Source organism: Periplaneta americana, chromosome 1, assembly GCF_040183065.1.
Source record: "Periplaneta americana isolate PAMFEO1 chromosome 1, P.americana_PAMFEO1_priV1, whole genome shotgun sequence".
NCBI lineage: Eukaryota > Metazoa > Arthropoda > Insecta > Blattodea > Blattidae > Periplaneta > Periplaneta americana.
The window spans coordinates 21077328-21102500 of record NC_091117.1 but is presented as its reverse complement, the minus strand read 5'-3'; the positions used below and the strand labels follow the sequence as shown (position 1 = coordinate 21102500).

Sequence of the window (25173 nt, the reverse complement as noted above, 5' to 3'; positions counted from 1 at the left end):
AAAATTCCTAGGCTCTTAATAAGGGCTTAGTAATTAAATAAAGACTGGGGAACGGATTATTATACACTGAAAGGTAGAGATAATGTTTCAAATAAGCTACTTGATTGTGTATATATCAGTTGTTAAGTAGATAAAAGTTCAGTCAGGTATAAACAACTGTGGGGATTGAAGACTGCTTGACATTCGGGACTTCCGGAGTGATCAATCTTAATGTCTCGAAACACTCACAAGCAGTCTTTCGTCAAGGACGCAACGTATAGAACATTGTCGTGCGGGTTTTCGGCTTTGCGGGCGCTGTTAAGGTAAGCGTTCACTACATCGTATCACACTCATCGGACGAACCGCAAGGATAGAAAAAAGACAATCTTTGCTATAGTTATATAACCGCGTTCACTACATCATATCGCACGCATCGCCTCTCGGCAAATCCGTCCACGTTTCTCGGATGAGCAACTTTTCCGATGCGTGCGATCATGGCCTTCTTTAATAAATCAATTTTAATTGGTCAACTGTTACTATTATGTTGTGCCATGTTGAGTGTCGCGCCAAAATGGCAGACGGAAAACTTATTTCGCTTCTAGAAAACTGCGAAGAATTATATAATTTAAGGCGTTCCCATTACAGTAATCAAGTCGTGTCTTACATATATATTATGTAACAAATATCTCTTTCGTTTCTTCCTCTTCAATTAAGACGCATGAAGCAATTACAAATTTTATTCGCTAACGCTCATAATTAATATACATAACCTCAAACTTCCTCTGCTTTCAGCAATGTCAATATCGTACGACGTCATGTCTTAAACAGCTGATAGACAATCCGGTGAGGCGATGAGGTGAAGCCGTTACAGTGAACGCACTGCATTTAAAATATCCGTTGCGTGCGAATCGTACGAGGAGTGCGATACGATGTAGTGAACGCTTACCTTTAGTCTTGCTTTCTCGATCGTTGTTCATCTCTAATGGCAACTCTAGAAGTAACTTTTAAACATGGCACTCTACAAAAGATTTATAACACACTTCACCTTCATCACTCTTTTCCATTTTTAAAACATGTTCAAATGCTTACTTAACACTGCATACTCTTAATTTAAGAATGTAATAAGTTCAAAACACATACGCATAAAATGCCTTGGTCGGAGTTATAGACTGTTGAATTGATTAAAACTCGTAGCGCTAAGGAATAGAAATACTTGCAAATTACTTTACACTGTGATTCCAAAACAACGTTCTGAGTTATGCCATCATGTGCAGGTGCAGATGGACCACGACGCCAGCGAACAGAGCTCCGGGCCCTGGGAGCTGAGAGTGACACAGAGCACCAGAACGTGTGAGAAAGATCAGACGGTGCGGATAGAAGCCGTTGCCACAGGTGGGCTTTTAAGAACAGATTAAATTTACTTACAAATATTCCAGTTATAGGCACACAGTTAGCTGAAGGGCAAGTGCGTCGGCTTTCCATGTTGGTAGCAATTTTTGGTCAACAAATAATAAAACACAAAATTTAAATATATATATATATATATATATATATATATATATATATATATAAAACAAAAAGTCCGCAAAAAAATGCATCAAGTTCCTAAAGTCGTATGATTTGTAACAATTGTTGTGATAAGTGCGTAAGAATGATGTAATTTTTAGTTAAAAATTGAAAAACAAAATCTGTACAAAGCAATTCACAACACATTTTTAGCCAATTAAAGAAACGATACTCCTGATACTAAAGAAAAAAAAAAAGGTATTTTACTAACAACTTCAAACTAGTGTAACTCTGAAATTACTGAGATTAGGACAAATGTTTATATAACTTTTTTGCTCGTAGTGTCTTCGGAAATAAGCTCCGTAAATGGCGGTAAATCCTCGTGAATCACCCTGTATATTTACGGGCGCTGCAAAGGATGTAAAGAAAAATGATGACATGCCCAGGGAAAATAGGGAAATTTTACTTGAAGCAAGTAAAGCGATAGGTTTGGAAGTAAATCCCGAAAAGACAAAGTATAGGATTATGTCTCGTGACCAGAATAGTGTGCGAAATGGAAATATAAAAATTGGAGATTTATCCTTCGAAGAGATGGAAAAATTAAAATATCTTGGAGCAACAGTAACAAATATAAATGACATTCGGGAGGAAATTAAACGCAGAATAAATATGGGGAACCCCTGTTATTATTCGGTTGAGAAGCTTTTGTCACCTAGTCTTCTGTCAAAAATCTGAAAGTTACAATTTATCGAAACAGTTATATTACCGGTTGTTCTGTATGGTTGTGAAACTTGGACTCTCACTTTGAGAGAGGAACAGAGATTAAGGGTGTTTGAGAATAAGGTTCTTAGGAAAATATTTTGGGCTAACAGGGATGAAGCTACAGGAGAATGGAGGAAGTTACACAACGCAAAACTACACGCATTGTATTCTTCACCTGACATAATTAGGAACATTAAATCCAGACGTTTGAGATGGGCAGGGCATGAAGCACGTATGGGCGAATCCAGAAATGCATATAGACTGTTAGTTGGGAGACCGGAGGGGAAAAGACCTTTGGGCAGGCCGAGACGCAGGTGGGAGGATAATATTAAAATGGATTTGATGGAGGTGGGATATGATTGGATTAATCTTATACAGGATAGTGACCGATTGCGGATAGTGGAGACGGCCTCCAGATATGGAGGATAGCTGCGAATATATTGAATAAGCAGTCGTGGACAGCCGATAAGGGGTGGTCATCCAGCTTGGGGGTTGGGCGAAGGGCTAACAACCCATCACCGTAAAAAACAGCTTGTTACGAAACCTAACAATAAGCCTCGGAATGGGACTGATTCTCCGGCACGACCACAGCAAAGGAATAAGGTTATAAGATTTGGTACATGGAACGTAACCAGTCTTTATAGAATAGGAGGGGTAACATTAGTAGCAAAAAACTAGCTAGATATAGAATAGACTTCGTGGGAGTACAAGAGGCATATTACAAATAGGCGATTACTTGTTGTATTATGGGGAAGGAAACATTAATCACCATTTAGGAACAGGATTCTTTGTACATAAAAGAATAAAATCAGCAGTAAAATCGTATGGACGAATCCAGAAATGCATATAGTGTGTTAGTTGGGAGGCCAGAGGGGGAAAAGACCTTTGGGGAGGCCGAGACGTAGATGGGAAGACAATATTAAAATGGATTTGAGGGAGGTGGGATATGATGATAGAGACTGGATTAATCTTGCTCAGGATAGGGACTAATGGCGGGATTATGTGAGGGTGGCAATGAACCTCCGGGTTCCTTAAAAGCCAGTAAGTAAGTAAGGATAGGGACCGATGGCGGGCTTATGTGAGGACGGCAATGAACCTGAGGGTTCTTTAAAAGCCATTTGTAAGTAAGTACTGTTCTTGTTTTTCATGGAATGTACGATTTTAAGAATCAGGGTGCGTAGTCGTCAAGTTCTAGGCATTTTCGCGGTTACTTGATCTACGGAATGTTTGCCTTAGAGATGCCACGGATTTGATATCCTGGAGAACATAGTATGCTATAATAGCGTCCCTTCGGTACTTCAACATTGACGAGGAGGATTATTAATGTTGGTGAAATTATAGATTCATGGCAAAAGAATTAGATGCTCCAATGCTATATCTTTTACTACAAACTCTAGATGGACTCCGCAGGATTTCAATCCGGTCTTTGACATGATAGTCAACGCCCTTGCCGTTGGGCTAACGGAGATGGAAAGATTTCAATATGATTCTGTTTTACATAAAGAAGCAATAGAAGACCAACAGCTGGGGAAATTCTTCCTACAGTGAAAGTCGAATTCCGTAAAAACTGAAAAGCAGAACATGAAGATTTTATTACTGTTCTTCGCTCTCACAGCTGTGGTCTGGCCCCAACGCAGGCAGACGCATTTTCTTTACGGCAGACAATCTCAGAATGCGGCCTTGAACCGCTTTCCCATAATCTAACTACAGTTGCGTGACATGAAACAGTGGCAACCAGGTAGAGTTCCACTTCACAGCGGAATCTCCACAAATATCGATATCTCGAAATAAACAACCCACTAACAAGAGCTCGACAATAAGAATTTCGAGATATGCATGCTCTGGTTTTGCGACATTGCATGCCCTTATCACTTCTCTTATCACAGACCTACACTATCCATCTGTAAATTGAAACAAAGATAAAACATTCAAACCAACAAAACTGTAGTTTCATTCCCGAAACAGGGCAACGTATTCTACTTGCCAGCGCACAATTTTTATTAGTCAGTTATTTAACGACGCTGTATCAAATACTAGGTTATTTAGCGTCAATGGAATTGGTAACAGTAAGATTATTTTGATAGATGAGGCCGAGAATTCTTCTTGGATTACCTGACTTTCGTCGTACAGTTGGGGAAAAGCCCAACTATTTAAATAGTCCAAGCCGAAATTGAACCGTCCACACCTGTGGAATAGTGGTCAGCGCGTCTGGCCGCGAAACCAGGTGGCCCGGGTTCGAATCCTGGTCGGGGCAAGTTACTGGTTGAGGTTTTTTCCGGGGTTTTCCCTCAACCCAATACGAGCAAATGCTGAGTAACTTTCGGTGCTGGACCCTGGACTCATTTCACCGGCATTATCACCTTCATTTCATTCAGACGCTAAATAACCTGAGATGTTGATGCAGCGTCGTAAAATAACCCAATAAAATGAAAAATGAAAATGGAATTGAACCCACGCCCGAGAGCAGTTCAAGATCAGGGAAGAAAAAAAAACGCGCTGCTGTCACAACATTGGCTTTAAAAGGATTCATAGGTCGTCAACTAGCATACCCTCACTAGTGAAAGAAACAGCGCCATAAAATATTGGTATAATAAATTACATAAGAAAAATATAAGACATCGAAACTTATATGGACCACTGCAAATCTAGTCTTTCAGGTAAGGCTCCCTGTAAAGCAGATTTGAATAATTTCAAGGCAAAAATTGTTCCGGGGCCGGGTATCGATCCCGTGACCTCTGGTTGAACGTACCAGCGCTCTTTCCAACTGAGCTAACCGGGAACTCCACCCGACACCGTCTCAACTTTTCCCTTTATATCCACAAAACTCGCGTGGGCTGACGAAACGCCAGAGACCCACATCGAGTGCACACAAACTCTGTGTGAAGGGAAAAGTTGAGACGGTGTCGGGTGGAGTTCCCGGTTAGCTCAGTTGGAAAGAGCGCTGCTACGTTCAACCAGAGGTCCCGGGTATCGATCCCGTGACCTCTGGTTGAACGTACCAGCGCTCTTTCCAACTGAGCTAACCGGGAACTCCACCCGACACAGTCTCAACTTTTCCCTTTATATCCACACAACTCGCGTGGGCTGACGAAACGCCAGAGACCCACATCGAGTGCACACAAACTCTGTGTGAAGGGAAAAGTTGAGACGGTGTCGGGTGGAGTTCCCGGTTAGCTCAGTTGGAAAGAGCGCTGCTATGTTCAACCAGAGGTCCCGGAATCGATACCCGGCCCCGGAACAATTTTTCCCTTGAAATTATATGGACCACTGTTCAAACTCTCAGTTTATTTAAACGGTGTGGCAACTTATATAATGATAAATGTGTTTAAGATAGAAAGATACAGACCAAGAGGAAGTAAATATCCGTTAAGCAATTAAAACAGGTATAAATACGACGGATGGCCTACTGTAATACAAGTTGGCTCATTACAGAAATGTAATTCTCTGATGTATCTTTTTCATTTATCTTAATAACTGACATAATACGACACAAAGTTGCTTGTCACAGTGAACAGTAATTAGAAGACACAAGATGTCTGTAAATAACAATAACCATTGTTACCAGACAAAAACAAAAGGCGAGAAGAAGCATGGGAAAACTGTAACAACAAAAACAGGCTATCATGAATATGACTCATGCCTTCTGATTAAACATTTCACGAATTTCTAACAAATGTTATGTTTTATTTAACGACGCTCGCGTCGACCTGGTTGGCGAGTTGGTATAGCGCTGGCCTTCTATGCCCTAGGTTGCGGGTTCGATCCCGGGCCAGGTCGATGGCATTTAAGTGTGCTTAAATGCGACAGGCTCATGTCAGTAGATTTACTGGCATGTAAAAGAACTCCTGCGGGACAAAATTCCGGCACATCCGGCGACGCTGATATAACCTCTGCAGTTGCGAGCGTCGTTAAATAAAACATAACTTTAGACTTTAACGACGCTCGCAACTGCAGAGGTTATATCAGCGTCGCCGGATGTGTCGGAATTTTGTCCCGGAGGAGTTCTTTTACATGCCAGTAAATCTACTGACATGAGCCTGTCGCATTTAAGCACACTTAAATGCCATCGACCTGGCCTGGGATCGAACACGCAACCTTGGGCATAGAAGGCCTGCGCTATACCAATTCGCCAACCAGGTCGACGAATTTCTATCAATTCAGCTCTTACTGACGATGGCATGGCGTTATTAGCAGAAGAGGAGATGATACTAAGGGATGTGCTACTGGAGCTAAATGACAGCTGTGAGCAGTATGGGATTAAGATAAATGCAAATAAGACGAAGACCATGGTTATTGGAAGAAAAGTAAAAAAGGTAAACTTGCGAATTCTAAATGAAACAGTAGAGCAAGTGGACAGCTTCAAATACTTGGGGTGTACTGTAAGCAGTAATATGAGCTGCTGCCAGGAAGTCAAAAGGAGGATAGCAATGGCAAAGGAAGCTTTTAATAGAAAAAAAGCGTCTTCTGCGGACCTCTGGAAAAATAACTAAGGAAGAGACTAGTGAAGTGCTTTGTGTGGAGTGTGACATTGTATGAGGCAGAAACATGGACATTACGACGAAGTGAAGAGAAGTGAAGAAGCATTTGAAATGTGGATATGGAGATGAATAGAACGTGTGAAATCGATATACAGAATAAGAAATGAAGTTGTGTTGAAGAGAGTGGGTGAAGAAAGAATGATGTTGAAACTAGTCAGGAAGCAAAAAAGGAATTGGAGAAGGGTTCGGGGCAGAAGAAGATATCAGATGATAGACGACATTAAGATACATGGATCGTATGCGGAGACAAAGAGGAAGGCAGAAAATAGGAAAGATTGGAAAAAGCTGGGTTTGCAGTGAAAGACCTGCCCTTGGGCAGAACACTATGAATGAATAACTGACGTTGAATATCGTCTACTGTCCGTCCGAGTGGTTATATCGCAGGGTCGTCGAAATGGGAGAAGTCACGTGACAGTTGAAGGGGCTTTTTTATTTAAATTATTTTAAACAGTTGTACAGGGACATCATTTTATTTTTACTAACATTTTTAATATTAACCTGTCTATACCTTACGAGAACCGGAAACACCGTTCGCTATCCCCTTCCACGACTGGAGTTCGATGATACTGGCGTAAAACACAAACACATCACTTTACTAGGTACAGGAGGGAAGAAAAGTAGTTCGTCCGTTTACGTAAACTAGGAAATATCGCAATCCATTTACGTAAACTAGGAAATATCGCAATTTTGAGTTCGATAATTTTCATTAGGTTTTTGTTCAATCAAAATGCAGTACTGTATTAAGAATAAGTGTTTTTACTCTCGACCTGAGTTATCCATGCGAACGTATTCATTATGCAGTGTATATTATACTGTCTACAGCACATTAGCGTACAATATAAAGAAAGAAGTTAAATTGAAAAATAATCGTAATATGGATATTTAAACACATTTTTGAAAATGGTGGCCGTTCATTTCGATACAGGCTTCAGTTCTTTTGTGCATATTATCGCACTATAGACTATTGCATCTAATTCTAATTGCCAGTTTCTTCCTTCGTACTAGTAACTCATATTGAAATAATTCTGTACCTACTCTATAAAAAGAGTACCTTACGTACTGTAAAGTCAATCTTCACTTCTGCCCGACCCGCATAGATAAAATTACTCAGACATGCTACCTACTGTCCGTCCAAATGGTTATGCCGCAGGATCGTAGAAAGGGGGGAAAACACGTGACAGTTAATTACTTAACTAGGCCCTTTTATTTAAGTTATTTTAAACAGTTGTATAGTATTTCGTAAACGTCCAATTCCTAACAGAAATTAATATTTTCAGAAAAGAGCTGAAACAGCCCAGATTTTAAAGAGGGGCGTGCGGAAGCAGGTGGGGGAAATCGGGATGCAAACGAACAGTACCTGTGCGAAAATATGGTTCAATATTGAAAGCTCTTTCGTCACTGGAAAACGCGAACATATTTCTGAAACGTACTATACTCACTAACTCAGTGCTGTTTACTATAGCAGCCTTGATTCTGTCTGGAGGACAGTTGGAACTTCGTTAATAGAAGGGGTGGGAGTGAAGTACATTCAAAAACTCAGGTAAAATAAAAATTGAAGTAAAAATAAAATAATTTCACTGTATAATGTTAAGTTTCCCTTTAGTGGCCAACCCTCATGTACTGTGTCACAGATGTGTGATAGTGGCACTGTGTCCAACACACTATGTGCAGAAGTGCACTCATTACGAGAGACTAAGTGGCCGGGATCCGACGAAATAAGCGCCGTCTCAAAGGGAAACTAAGAGGTGGAACTTAAGGGGTTAGATGCAGCTTACAGCAGTAAAATTTTGGAAATATTCAACTTTTTTTTTCTTTCATTACTGTATCTTGTACAATAATGGAAATTGGTATGTGTAAAACACTGTCCTTCTTCTATAAGAAAAAAAAATTTTTACAATAAAAAAAATTATTTGCATTTTTTTTTTTTTTTTTTTTTTTCAAAATTGAGGTCACTGTGGAGTGATGAAGCTTTTCCCACATAACTGAAAAACTATCCAACATTCTGTGATGACATTTCTCGTGTGTATTTATGCATGTCATATCTACAATATGTTGCAAGATCACTTCTCTATATTTGACAGACTGTCTGATAAAAAACAAATTCATTTAAAAAATGGTCAAGTATCACTATTTTCTTTTACACAAAACAAAAAAAAATGTTATTTATTAAGGAATGTAATTGAAAGAGCATGATATTGTAAACATGAATTTCAGCAATGAAATAAAAGAGAGAGAACATAAAAAAGTTTACAAGTTTATGAGTTATGAGAGAAACGCTTCATCACTACATAGTGAATTGCCAACATTTTGAATTTAAAAAAAAAAAATAATAAATATTTTTTTAAATCGTAAAAATATTTTTTTATCATATAGCAGAAGGACAGTATTTTACATATACCAATTTTCATTATTGTACAAGATATCTACTCATCACATTTCAGCATATCAGCCTCTGGAACTCTCTCCCTGACCATGTCAGAGACTGTCGGACAATATCAAAATTCAAATTTAAATTTAAAAATCACATTCTAGTTCATGGAATTGCTTGTTGGACACCTGTCAGGTTGCCCAACTTCGGCTTAACTCATGACATATACTAAATATTGTAACTATGCTGTTGTAAAATTGACAATTAATATGTAATGTATTTATTATTATTATTATTATTATTATTATTATTATTATCACTGCTATCTCTGTTTTTCTTTCTTTTTTTCTTGTATTAGCTCGATGAGAGCTCTATAGTGTTCTTTTGACCCTGTTGACCTTCTATAGGGCTTTAATTTAATTTGTATTATTTTCATCAGGATCTGTATTTCTTTTTTGTATTTGTATTGTATTTTGTATTTTTTGTATCTGGTAGGATGGAAGAGAAGGCCTTACGTCCTTAATCCTGTCAGATTAAATAAATAATAAATAAATAATAAAGTAATGGAGGAAAAAAATGTTGAATATTTCCAAAAAAATTTACTACTGTAAGCTGTACCTAACTCCTTAAACTGAGAGGATTCAATCCGGCATCGGAACTGGAATCCGGTGTGGTTCAGTGGATAAAGCGTCAGCACGTAAAACTGCAAACCCGGGTTCGAGTTACGGTGCTGGAGAGAATTTTTCTCCACTCCACTCATCCTTCATCTTATGATAATGCAGAATTCCTGCACGGAAATATCACACTGTTCTCCAACCAGGAGATCAACCGTGAAAGGAATGTGCTTACTATTGCGTCATCTATTGGAACGAAGTAGATATATAATATTATAGTTATAACGTCAGTTTAAAAACCATCCGCTCTCCTTCATATGTTATTTCCTATAATAATAATAATAATAATAATAATAATAATAATAATAATAATAATAATAATAATAATAATAATAATAATAATAATTTATTTTAGCTGGCAGAGTTAAGGCCGTAAGGCCTTCTCTTCCACTCAACCAGCAAAAAGTGTATATACATATGCATGAACTTACAAAGAATTCAAGAATTTGATTTAGATGAGAGTTACATGTATACAAGAGTCATTTACGAATTAAACAACAAAATACTATGAACTATTAATTAAACACTGAAATAAGCTGTGTAGCAGAATTAAACTAAAATACATGGAATGTTAATATATTTCAAATAATATTAGATAATAGAAAGAGATTATTATGAGACAATTTTGAAAATACAGCACAATCAGGATGATGTCTAAAGAAAAAAGTTACAGTGTAGTCAGTGATAGTTTAAAACAGTATGATTGGAGTGAAATGCAGGGATTAAATCCCTCCTATATGGAGAGATTAAAAGACCAGGAGATTAACAGTGATCTAGATTTGTAACTAGGGTGGTATAAATATGTGTTTTAACAATGTTATTGTTTGTGCTGTGAGAGCGAGCCAATAGAGATACGAGTACCCGTGTGTGTGTGTGTGTGTGTGTGTGTGTGTGTGTGTGTGTGTGTGTGTGACCTTATGACATCAACATTCATTCACAGCATTACCCCGCTCCGTTTCATTCCGCAAAGACTTTCTCGTGGTTGGAGTACAGTATGTACTTCGGTCCATCACAATAACACAGGAATAAGCTTTTGATTACAGTGCCTCCTAAGGCGGAAGCAGTCGCAGCTACCGCTCCCTCCGAAGCAAAGCCGGACTACAGGGTGTTGCCGGGCGTGGGGCAGTACAAGCTGCACACCACTGCGCAGACGTGGGACGAAGCGCGGCGCACGTGCGAGGCGGAGGGCGCGCACCTCCTGGTGCTGGACCGCGACAAGGAGCTGCCCGTGATCAAGGACATGTTCGCCCAGGCGCCCACCATCACCAACAGCTCCTGGGACGACATGGCGTGGGTAGGCGTGCATGACCTCTTCACCGAGGGGAACTTCGTCACTGTGCTAGGTGCGTATCGCAGCTCATTCCATCTCTGTGTCTATAGTATGTGATAGAGACGACGACATGTGACGCATATTACATTTATGACGAGGGAATTTTGTGCTTAACGTCTTTTTTAAGCCACTAAGACTATTCAGAAACGATGAAGGAACATTGGAATAGGAAACTTATTCCATAAGTAAACCGTCGTCGTTTTGTCCCCAATCTCTTACTTTCCTCATTTATCATCATTTTCCTGCTCACCTTCATCTTCCTCATAATCCTCAACTCCATACTTTCATCTTCATCTACATTTCCATTATGACCTTTACTCACTGCTTTTTAATCACATAGAGCTCCGAGATCACTTTTCTCATCGTCATCTTCTTAATATTCGTCTACAGACATCTTCGTCCTTGACATTTCATTATTATCCTCCTGAGTCTTGAGACTATAGTATACTATACCATACTGCATACTTTTAAGCGTGCTTAAATGCGACAGGCTCATGTCAGTAGATTTACTGGCATGTAAAAGAACTCCTGCAGAACAAAATTCCGTCACATCCGGCGACGCTGATATAAGCTCTGCAGTTGCGAGCGTCGTTAAATAAAACAAAACATTTAACATTTACTTCATACATGATTATGATATGAGATGTATGTGTAATATACCTGCATTTGTTCCCTATTCGTAACCTGCAGAATTTTTTCAGCATTTTTTTCTCATGTCAGTGACTTTTTTTAAGTGTAGAATTATATTGAGCTTTAAAAATAAAACATATTTCTCATTATTATTATTATTATTATTATTATTATTATTATTATCATCATCATCATCATATTCGTCCTTGTCATTTTCACGTCGACGTCTCCATCTACATCTCCATCATAATCTTTCTCAACATTGTCATGTTCCTCTATATCTCCATCATAATCTTTGTCATCATTGTCATGTTCCTCTATATCTCCATCATAATCTTTGTCATCATTGTCATGTTCCTCTATATATCCATCATAATCTTTGTCATCATTATCATGTTCCTCTATATCTCCATCATTATCTTTGTCATCATTGTCATGTTCCTCTATATATCCACCATAATCTTCGTCATCATTGTCATATTCCTTTATATATCCATCATAATCTTTGTCATCATTGTCATATTCCTCTATATATCCATCATAATCTTTGCCATCATTGTCATGTTCCTCTATATATCCATCATAATCTTTGTCATCATTGTCATATTCCTTTATATATCCATCATAATCTTTGTCATCATTGTCATATTCCTCTATATATCCATCATAATCTTTGTCATCATTGTCATGTTCCTCTCTATATCCATCATAATCTTTGTCATCATTTCATGTTCGTCTATATCTCCATCATATTCTTTGTCATCATTGTCATGTTCCTCTATATATCCATCATAATCTTTGTCATCATTGCCATGTTCCTCTATATCTCCATCATAATCTTTGTCATCCTTGTCATGTTCGTCTATATCTCCATCATAATCTTTGTCATCATTGTCATGTTCCTCTATATCTCCATCATAATCTTTGTCATCATTGTCATGTTCGTCTATACCTCCATCATATTCTTTGTCATCATTATCATGTTCCTCTATATCTCCATCATAATATTTGTCATCATTATCATGTTCCTCTATATCTCCATCATAATCTTTGACATCATTGTCATATTCCTCTATATCTCCAGCATAATCTTTGACATCATTGTCATGTTCCTCTATATCTTCATCATAATATTTGTCATCATTATCATGTTCCTCTATATCTCCATCATAATCTTTGACATCATTGTCATGTTCCTCTATATCTCCAGCATAATCTTTGACATCATTGTCATGTTCCTCTATATCTTCATCATTATCTTTGTCATCATTGTCGTGTTCCTCTATATCTCCATCATAATCTTTGACATCATTGTCATGTTCCTCTATATCTCCATCATAATCTTTGTCATCATTGTCATGTTCGTCTATACCTCCATCATATTCTTTGTCATCATTATCATGTTCCTCTATATCTCCATCATAATATTTGTCATCATTATCATGTTCCTCTATATCTCCATCATAATCTTTGACATCATTGTCATATTGCCCTATATCTCCATCATAATCTTTGACATCATTGTCATGTTCCTCTATATCTCCAGCATAATCTTTGACATCATTGTCATGTTCCTCTATATCTCCATCATAATCTTTGTCATCATTGTCATGTTCCTCTATATCTCCATCATTATCTTTGTCATCATTGTTATGTTCGTCTATATCTCCATCATATTCTTTGTCATCATTGTCATGTTCCCCTATATCTCCATCATAATATTTGTCATCATTATCATGTTCCTGTATATCTCCATCATAATCTTTGACATCATTGTCATATTGCCCTATATCTCCATCATAATCTTTGACATCATTGTCATGTTCCTCTATATCTCCAGCATAATCTTTGACATCATTGTCATGTTCCTCTATATCTCCATCATTATCTTTGTCATCATTGTCATGTTCCTCTATATCTCCATCATAATCTTTGTCATCATTGTCATGTTCCTCTATATCTCCACCATAATCTTTGTCATCATTGTCATGTTCCTCTATATCTCCATCATAATCTTTATCATCATTGTCATGTTCCTCTATATCTCCATCATAATCTTTGTCATCATTGTCATGTTCCTCTATATCTCCATCATATTCTTCCATGTCTCCATATTCACCGTAATATTCCCCTAACGTCGTCACTTTTGTCGCCATCTTCATATGATCCACTATTATCCAAATCTCCATTTCCAGAATGAACTGTGCATTTCTTTCTACAGGGCGATCCTATAAATCGAAGGACTTCGTGAAGTGGAGCAAAGGGAAGACGAAGGAAGCGCAGGCCAGGCGGGCACCGGCGCACGATGACTGCGTCGCCGTGGAGCTCGACGGCGAGCTGTACGACACGTCGTGCGACAGTCGTCTGCCATTCTTCTGTGAACGCGAGTTCTGAGCTAGGCCGCCCCGAGGTGTGAAACAGCCTCATCCCATTTTAAACACTTGCATGTATTTGGATATACGAAAAACGAATGCAGAGAAAAGAAACAAATAAGAAATAGAAATAAAATTACAGATACAAATACAAAAAGCGGGAATATTTCTCAGATTCTCTGATGGTTTCCGCTGGAGTTCCAAACGAGATCTTAATCATACTGACTATTTATTGAGTCAACTACAAAGAGCAGTTTACTACACAAACACAGATATCCAGTGCTATTGGACAATGGATAATACGCCTACAGATGGTTGTGCGTGCTAATGGCGGTCACATAGAGCATCATTTTTAATTTTGATTATATTTTGAAAGATCATTAATTTATTATTAATTTTAGCAACATTCAGTTTCTGCATTTTGAAGTAATAAATTGTCTTCAAAAACCACATTTTTCGCATCATTGTGTATTGACCTTCATAAGATTTTAATTGAGCCTCAAAAACATAATAAAAGGTCCTGCTCATCTTTAAAGTCTACTCTTTCCAACAGTGTATTCAATTATAAGTTAATGCTATGTATTTCCGAAAATAGAGTGTTTCTAATTTTGGCCCGTTTTGCATACAGTATATTACACACTTCAATTTCGAGATCTTACAGTGGATATTCTTGATATTCTGTAGCTTATAACCTACGTTATACGTAAGTAATAACAACAACATTCAAAGGCCTCTTAAATAATCTTAAGAAATAAATAATTTTTTTTATTTTGCATTGCATTGCAAAATACGATAGTGCTATGTATATCCTAAATACACACACATACATACATACATACATACATACATACATACATACATACATACATACATACATACATACATACATACATATAAATATGATCATTCAAATTAGTTATTTATTACACAAGTTGGTAATGTGGTGTTTCTTGGCACAAGTGTGAAGTTCGTGAAAAGAGGTGCAGCAGGGTTTCACAAATCACTCGAGAATCGAAGTGTTTTACTTTAGGAAAGTGTAACATAAATTGTATTCTACTGCAGCTATGGAATTAAAATAAAAATATAATAAAACAAAACACATTTTGAGGTTATTATGAATCTTATGGTCATAGTAAAAACGAAGATCCAGAATGATGTGTACAACACTCTAAAGTCCATAGTTTCTAAAATAAATTGTAATGACTACATTTTATATGTGTGATTTGGAAGAAGTAGTGCGTAAGAAAACAGCGTGCGTAAAATGATTACTTCACACACAGTTGTCCCCCCCCCCCCATTACAAGTGCTATAAGTGATCAATTTATACACATCGATGCATAAAATACAACTTTACTTACTGCCATAGAATAAATTTGTGTGGGACAGAAACACGGCCATTACGACGAAGTGAAGAGAAGCGAATAGAATCATTTAAAATGTGGATATGGAGAAGACTGGAGATTGTGAAATGAACAGACAGAATAAGAAATGAAGCTGTGTTGGAAAGAGTGGGTGAAGAAAGAATGATGCTGAAACTGATCAGGAAATGGAAAAGGAATTGGCTGGGTCACTGGCTGAGAAGAAACTGTCTGCTGAAGGATGCACTGGAAGGAATGTGAAGGGGAGAAGAGTTCGGAGCAGAAGAAGATATCAGATGATAGAAGACATTAGTAAGATTTATGGATCATATGAGGAGACTAAGAGGAAGGCAGAAAATAGGAAAGATTGGAGAATTCTGGATTTGCAGTGAAAGATCTGCCCTTGGGCAGAACAATGAATGAATGATGCAGGCTGCATAGATTGTTAAGTGCTTTTAACCCAACACACACCGCCGCGCCGTACAGTTGCTCCATGCAATTCCATAAGGATTATAAATATCCAGAATGACGTGTACATCACTATAACGTCCATAGTTACTAAAATAAATTGTAATGATTATGATAATATTCAATTGTTCTTAGAAAACTTCTCGTGGTATCCGTTGGGTACGTGGAAACCAATTATTTTAGTATTTCTGATTTTTTTCTAAAACTGGGATGAGTTTTAATTAATTTAAAAATTATTTATTTCTCTTACAATCTGACCTACCACGATTGTGCAGTTTTTCTCATAAATTTAATTTAAGATTCTCTAATTCTTTATTAAATTTTATACTTGGCTTTTAGTGTCCATATCTCGCTGTCATACATTAATAATGGAGGGGCCAAAGTTTTATACATTTTTATTCGAGTATTTTTTTAAGAAATATACAGAGTGTCCGGCAAGTTTCATATCATAGGCGATATAAAATTTATAGTGTGTAGAGATGGCTCGACGAGAACTTCCGCAATCGGTGGAGAGGACGCAGAGGACCCAGAGGTTGGTCTCCAAGGTCGCCAGACTTAAAGCCCCTTGACTTTGCGTTAAGGGGTTATCTGAAGGAAAAAGTACACGATTTTTTTTTATTTTATTGGGTTATTTTACGACGCTGTATCAACACCTAGGTTATTTAGCTTCTGAATGAAATGAAGGTGATAATGCCGGTGAAATGAGTCCGGGGTCCAGCACCGAAAGTTACCCAGCATTTGCTCGTATTGGGTTGAGGGAAAACCCCGGAAAAAAACACCTCAACCGGGTAACTTGCCCTGACCGGGATTCGAACCCGGGCCACCTGGTTTCGCGGCCAGACGAAAGTGTACGAAGTGAAGATTCGTGATCTGCAACATCTATGAACACGGATCGAGGAAAAGTGTCCTAAAACCACCGCTGATATGTTACACCGCATTCTCAATAGCATGAAGTTTCGCCTCCAGACATGCTATTAACTTGGATGCGCTTATATCGAACACGTATTATAATTTTATCCTATGATGCGGAACTTGTCGGACACCCTGTATTAATAATAATTTCTGTTATTCTTAAAACTTTTGAAATGTTATTTGCATATTTTCCATTTTTATGGGATAGTAAGCCGACAGGTAGCGAAATCCGGTTACGCAAACCAGCTATAACGGCTGGGGAGGGGGGGGACTCATCGTGCTAACCATATGATACCTCCGTTCTGGTTGGATGATCGTCCACCTCTGCTTCGGCATGTGGCCGTGAGCCCAGCAGCTGGCCCTTCGTGGGTTGTAGCGCCACGAATTATTGTTGTTATTATTATTATTATTATTATTATTATTATTATTATTATTATTATTATTATATATCGAACAAATATTATAATTTACCCTATGTTGCGGGACTTGTCGGACACTCTGTATTATTAATAATTTCTGTTATTCTTAAAACTTTTGAAATGTTTTTGTATATTTTCCATTTTTATGGGATAGTATGTCGACAGGTAGCGAAATCCGGTTACGCAAACCAGCTATAACGGCTGGGGGGCTCATCGTGCTAACCATATGATACCTCCATTCTGGTTGGATGATCGTCCATCTCTGCTTCGGTATGTGGTCGTGAGCCCAGCAGCTGGCTGGTCGGTCTTGGCCCTTCGTGGGCTGTAGCGCCACGGATTATTATTATTATTATTATTATTATTATTATTATTATTATTATTATTATTATTATTATGGGATAGTAAGCATCCTAGATCAATTACGGAGCTGTAGGTGTTATGACCTTTTGTTATGGTAATAAATAAAGTTACTTCTGAAATGTGGTGTGGACTTCTTCGTATTCGTGTAATGTTCGACTTGTACAAGAAGTTCTACTTCACACAAAGTTACATAAATATTTTGCATATAAAAGAGAATATGTTTTCAAAATATATTTATCTTCTCATTAATTATACCATGAAAATGACCAAAGGTTGCTGAAAAGTTTATGCATAATGGAATAATATTTCATTTTCAATGTTTTGCTCATCTCCCATTAAGTAAACGTAATTTAGGACAGACATTAAATACATAATAATTACAGCATACATTGTGGTAATTTTAAGAATCGTTATGCAACTACCACAAAATATAGCGAGTTAATTGCTTTACATAACCGAATAAATCAAAACATTACACAAATTAAACACAGTTGGTGTTAATATGAAGTGGATATCCGCCTCTTCAAATTGCTAGCGGTTTAAGACCCACAAGGACCTCCCCTGTGCCATTAAGCCGAGTCACGAGTCACTCATGTCGTGAGTGTTGTTGGTGATACAGCGATGGATTTGTCACACCGCTGGCAGCTGTCACTCGGTGAAAGCAGACTCAAATGTCGCGTCCAGACACACGAAACTTTACAGAAAGAGTTGAATTTGATCGTGGAAATATAAACAGAATTTAGAGGTGCGGGTGCAAGAACTACAAATATTAGTACGAGCTGCAATCAGTCTTCAGCCGTATCAACGTCAGAGAATAAATGATTCGAATTCGCAGACCAGGGCTGGGGACGGAGCGGTTCGGTTCGGAGCAGTTACTGTGACGTCATTACTCGGTTGAACCGAGTACAGTACCGAGTACAAATTTGTGGCGGCAGATTTAAAATTTAGATAGATTGATTGAGTCGATTTTAGAACTTACTTTGAAAGTGAAATCGTGTTTTAAAAGCATTGTAGTAAAGCGCTTTCGCTTTGCAAATTGATGAGAAAAAAGTGCTTCTCCTCATTGCAAAATGGCGGTTGCAAATTTAATTTGCGTGATTACAACTATTTGCGCAGTTATTTTGTATGAAAGGCCTATTTAACTTTCAGTGTTGCTATATATGACTGACGAAATAAAATTGATAAAATAATTTATAATACTAACAACAGCTAATAAATTAACATGTGAGGCAAACGTTAAACGCTGGAGCTAAGTAAAAAAGAAGATAGAAAGAAACGGGCTCCATGAAGCGCTGCATAAAACACTTAAAAATAACAGACAATTATTTGCTATTACGGAAAGTGGATAAAATAATCAATAAAACGTGGAATCTTAAACTGAAGAACATAATGTTTATTTATTTTATAACATTACTAGCCGGGTAGCTCAGTTGGTAGAGCAGCTGGCTACGGACTGGAAGGTCCGGGGTTCGATCCCAGGTGGTGACAGGATTTTTTCTCGTTGCCAAACTTTCAGAACGGCCCCAAGGTTCACTCAGCCTTCTATAAAATTGAGTACCGGGTCTTTCCCGGGGGTAAAAGGCGGTCAGAGCGTGGTGCCGACCACACCACCTCATTCTAGTGCCGAGGTCACGGAAAGCATGGGGCTCTACCTCCATGCCCCCCCAAGTGCCTTCATGGCATGTTACGGGGATACCTTTACCTTTTTTTTTACTAGCCTTCAATACAACCATGTCCTCTTTAGTGAAGAGTAATATTATTAATAAATTAAAGTAATTAGGTAACATAATTCGTAGAAATAAATACAAATAAAGTGATGACTGATGATGTAAGACAAATCCAATAAACACAAATAGAAGAAAAATATAATGCATTTCCTTCTTTAACATATTTTAATATTAATCAAACACTCTAATATGATAATGATGATAATAATAATCATCATCATAATATATTATTATTATTAAATAGTAATAATTTATTGTTATTATTATTATTATTATTATTATTATTATTATTATTATTATTATTATTAGCCTATTATTATGTACAGTAATATTTTCAGACTGTCAGTGTTCATTAGGCCCACTTGACAGGTCATATAATAGGATGAACTCCTCTTCAATACTAGAGGCCTTTCAGCCCGCCTTGGGGATAAGGAAATAATTTGTCCTGCAGCACAAAATATTTAAATACAACAGTACCTACGTTGTTGTCTGCTAGAATTAAGTAAAACACTTGAACTCTGTTTGAACTGACCGGTAACGGCTACGGTTAACCGAGTAACTTGGGTGCTCCGCTGCCAAGCACATAAACCGATAGAACCGAGCAACTCAAGAGTTGTACTCGCTCCGTCCCCAGCTCTATCGCAGACTCTAAAGTTGTTCTGGAAGTTAGGCAAAAAATTATTATCATTATTATTATTATTATTATTATTATTATTATTATTATTATTATTATTATTATTATTATTGTGTCTCAGTGAAACATACAGCAGAGTTCGTATAGGTCAGTTTCTATCTGATGCTTTTCCAATTCACTGCGGGCTAAAGCAGGGAGATGTACTGTCACCTTTACTTTTTAACTTCGCTCTAGAATATGCCATTAGGAAAGTTCAGGATAACAGGCAGGGTTTGGAATTGAACGGGTTACATCAGCTTCTTGTCTATGCGGATGACGTGAATATGTTAGGAGAAAATACACAAACGATTAGGGAAAACACGGAAATTTTACTTGAAGCAAGTAGAGCGATCGGTTTGGAAGTAAATCCCGAAAAGACAAAGTATATGATTATGTCTCGTGACCAGAATATTGTACGAAACGGAAATATAAAAATTGGAGATTTATCCTTCGAAGAGGTGGAAAAATTCAAATATCTTGGAGCAACAGTAACAAATATAAATGACACTCGGGAGGAAATTAAACGCAGAATAAATATGGGAAATGCGTGTTATTATTCGGTTGAGAAGCTCTTATCATCCAGTCTGCTGTCCAAAAATCTGAAAGTTAGAATTTATAAAACAGTTATATTACCGGTTCTTCTGTATGGTTGTGAAACTTGGACTCTCACTCTGAGAGAGGAACATAGGTTCAGAGTGTTTGAGAATAAGGTGCTAAGGAAAATATTTGGGGCTAAGCGGGATGAAGTTACAGGAGAATGGAGAAAGTTACACAACACAGAACTGCACGCATTGTATTCTTCACCTGACATAATTAGGAACATAAAATCGAGACGTTTGAGATGGGCAGGGCATGTAGCACGTATGGGCGAATCCAGAAATGCATATAGAGTGTTAGTTGGGAGACCGGAGGGAAAAAGACCTTTAGGGAGGCCGAGACGTAGATGGGAGGATAATATTAAAATGGATTTGAGGGAGGTGGGGTATGATGATAGAGACTGGATTAATCTTGCACAGGATAGGGACCGCTGGCGGGCTTATGTGAGGGCGGCAATGAACCTTCGGGTTCCTTAAAAGCCATTTGTAAATAAGTAAGTAAGTAAGTAAGTAAGTAAGTAAGTATTATTATTATTATTATTATTATTATTATTATTATTATTATTATTATTATAGTTTATCTGATGTAGTCTCCAGCTTTTATGGAATGTTTTCTTGCCCAACATCGTCGTTTTCAGAGCAACGCTCTTGAAGAGAAAGCAATAATAATCCAACGTAATGAAATAGGAACCGCAACTGTGTCGAGATAGTAATTACTAAATGTAGTTTTGAGCAACATTTTGTGTGGAGCAATCACGATATTCTGTTATATCCGTGAATCAAAACGTCAACAATGCCTAAAAAAAAAAAGAGACATCAGTTTCTCGAATAGGCCTAAACCCTAAAACCGGCGTTTTCTGAAAGTACCCGAAAGTACGTACTATTAGTACGTTGTGTTCCAAAAGTCATGATGGGGTTTCTGAGAATTATAATGTTTTGAATGAATAGAGGCAGAAATGTAATATTGTGCCAGATGCCAATAAAACTCTCGAGGTTTTTCGTCTGTGAATTTGAGGCCCTGAAGAAAATGGAAGTACAATAAAATTTTCATTGTTACAAGATGGATGTCCAAAGAAAAGTGCAATGTAAATCATTGTTGAAACGAATATTATTACTAATAAAGCGTTAATTATAGTAGTAATTTAAGTAATTAGTGTATAATCTTAGCAATTATGGCGGAAGTTTATAATGAAGATTATACAGTGTCATATAAAACTTTTTTTTGCTATTCTAGTATTAAAATATGTAAAAAAAAGTATTTTAAATTTACAAAATGTAATGTTATGACGTAGTAGAGGCGTAATGGTTGCTGTAACAGTTTCTAAGACATTATTATTATTATTATTATTATTATTATTATTATTATTACTATTATTATTATTTTATTTATTTATTCTGGTGTAGTTAAGGTCATCAGGCCTTCTCTTCCACAACACCAGGAATACAAATACAATAACAGAAATAAACAGAAAAAAATACACTATATACAAAATAAAGCTACAAAAGAAATAAAGAGAGAGAGAGAGAGAGAGAGAGAAAACACTATAAACAAAGTAAAGTCACACAAAAATATACACAGGTTGCAGTCACACAAACTTTAAATGAGTGATTAAGTATCATAATTAATTGTATCCTAACTAATTAACTAACATAAACAAGAAACTTAGAATTTTAATCTGGATTAAAAAAGAAAAAGAAAAAAAAAACACAAATCAATACTTCTAGCAATACCTAAAAACATTAACTAAGACGAAATTTTCCAATTTAATTTTGAATTGTGATAAAGTCCGGCAGTCCCTGACGTCATTAGGTAACTAATTCTAGAGGCGAGGTATTTCTACAGTATAGGAAGATGAATATAAAGACGTTCTATGATGAGGGATAGAAAGAAGTGCTTGATGTGGTTTAGAAGAGTTGTAAGAAATTGAAAGCGCGATAACAGATAATTCGGAGTAGAAGAATGCATGATTCTAAACAGAAGAGACAGTGAATATATTGTTCTTCGTTCCTTGGCTGTTCCTTTGTTGTTGGTTTGAAGCTTTTTCTTACAGGTACGTTGTATAAAATTGTGTTGTGATGACGTCATGGAATTCTAGTTGCTAGGTAACCTTTTCTGGCACCAGTGCCAGAATTAGGCCAATTGTACACGATTTATAGCGTTATAACAACAGTGTTTTAATGCTAGGTTTGCATAAAAATATTATTCTATAGATGTATTTATTACAAATCGGGCGGAAAAAAAGTGTGGAAATTCTCACGCCTTACAGAAAAACTTACTTTCACTACCAATTTTCTAGTCGGAAATGCTGTCTTTCCACACTTTTGTATAAAATAGTATTTTCAGGAAGATATGTTTGTTGAGAATTCAAAATAGTTACCTTCTAAATCTTGAAATAGCTGCAACCAATTTTCAGAAAAATGTGGAGAATAATTAGCGTCCAGAATGAAAAATTTAGTTAAATGAGGAATAAATGGAGACTATGGCTCAGTGGATAGGGCTTCTCAACAAAACTGTGTAATAAAGCATCAAAAGATCTGCATTATGACATGCTGTCATACGCTTATCTGACAAAATATTTAATCGCAAATTGCATCATAGTTTAGGACTCCAACTAAATGAATAAATAAATAAATAAATAAATAAACAAACAAATAAATAAACAAACAAATAAACAAACAAGCAAATAAATAAACAAACAAACAAATAAATAAATAAATAAACAAACAAATAAATAAACAAACAAATAAACAAACAAACAAATAAAGAAACAAACAAATAAACAAACAAACAAATAACCAAACAAACAAATAAATAAACAAATAAATAAATAAACAAATAAACAAACAAATAAACAAACAAATAAATAAATAAACAAAGAAACAAACAAACAAACAAATAAATAAACAAAGAAACAAACAAACAAACAAATAAATAAATAAAAAATAAATAAATAAATAAATATATGAATAAATAAATACTGTAAGTAAATACTGTAAGTAAGTAAATAAGTAAATAAATAAGTAAGTAGATAAATAAGTAAATAAATAAGTAAATAAATAAGTAAGTAAATAAATAAGGAAATAAATAAATAAGTAAATAAATAAGTAAGTAAATAAATAAATAAGTAAGTAAATAAATAAGTAAATAAATAAATAAGTAAGTAAATAAATAAATAAGTAAATAAATAAATAAGTAAGTAAATAAATAAGTAAGTAAATAAATAAATACATAAATACATGAATACATAAATAAATACACAAAAAAATAAATACCTAAAAAAATAAATAGATAGATAATTAAATAAATAACAAATAAATAAATACATATATAAATAAATAAATAAGTAAATAAATAAAACATAGACGGTTGAGAGTTTGAACTACAGCATTCAGTACCGTTTGTTCAAGAAATTGAGAATAAATTAAATGATTTGTCAGATGATGCAAATTTCCACTTCAGCGCCTTCGTCAATAGTAATATCTTCCTTAATGGATGACGTAAATCCAATGGTTCTGCATGAACGATCACTACACAGTGAAAAGTGACATGTGTTGTTTTTTCCGCTAGAGTTACCATCCGTCCCACTTCCTTGACTTAATAAGAAATGTTCTTTCAGCTGGTCTATACGTCTTGATTTCTCGCTATGGCTGATTCAGTTTCCACGTCTACCAACAGGTCATGTTTACATTATGCGAAGTAACTTACATAGAGAAAGTATAGTATAATGATGCTGAAAATAATTATCGATATTCTCACGCAGATACAGGTTTTCAATATCCCCCTTCTCGATAATGTCTACTAAACAATTGTACGAATATTGTACATATTAGTATTTAAACATCAATTTATCAGGAAATGATGTAGGCTACATGAAACATAATTTTAGTACTAATCTGTGTACAGCGATTTCTACTAGATTTTGTTATATTCAGTATCTACGAGTTAATTTATCAGGGAATTATGTACAAGAAATACAATAATTTAGTACTAGTCTGTCTATGTACAGAGATTTCTACTAAACTATTGGACGGATTTTGTTCATATTCAGTATATATGAGTCAATTTATCAGGGAATGATGTACAAGAAATACAATAATTTAGTACTAGTCTGCCTATGTACAGCGATTTCTATTAAACTATTGGACGGATTTTGTTCATATTCAGCATCTATGAGTCAATTTATCAGGGAATGATGTACAAGAAATACAATAATTTAGTACTAGTCTGCCTATGTACAGAGATTTCTATTAAACTACTGGATAAATTTTGTTCATATTTAGTATCTACGAGTCAATTCATCTCAGAATCATGCACATGAAATGTAATAAATTTTAGTAAAAATGAATGTATCTTTGTTTGAATTCTAAAACACATAAGAGAGATTTAGCCGAAATCATCCCCATGATTTTATTTTATTTGTTTTATTTACATAATATGAAGTTCACCACCTTAGCTACGTAGATATCATATGCGCCTCTCTATCAAACTCTCCGAACAGTG

The 25173-nt window shown here is 36.2% G+C and overlaps 2 protein-coding genes across 3 annotated transcripts in view; one reads left to right on the top strand and one right to left on the bottom strand.

The window, feature by feature from the left end:
• The window catches only part of LOC138713772 (hemolymph lipopolysaccharide-binding protein-like), a 19289-nt gene extending 4680 nt beyond the window's left edge, over positions 1-14609 (top strand). Inside the window, exons 3-5 of one of the 2 annotated variants that reach the window (XM_069846300.1) lie at positions 1260-1371; positions 10871-11170; positions 14009-14609. In XM_069846300.1, the coding sequence (XP_069702401.1) occupies positions 1260-1371; positions 10871-11170; positions 14009-14181 (585 nt within the window). In that variant the 3' untranslated portion in view covers positions 14182-14609. Of the gene's footprint in view, positions 1-1253; positions 1372-10870; positions 11171-14008 lie in introns of both variants that reach the window. The other variant, XM_069846223.1, reaches the window with a different exon arrangement.
• The window catches only part of LOC138713884 (uncharacterized), a 95777-nt gene that overhangs the window by 30630 nt on the left and 39974 nt on the right, over positions 1-25173 (bottom strand). The window lies entirely within an intron of this gene.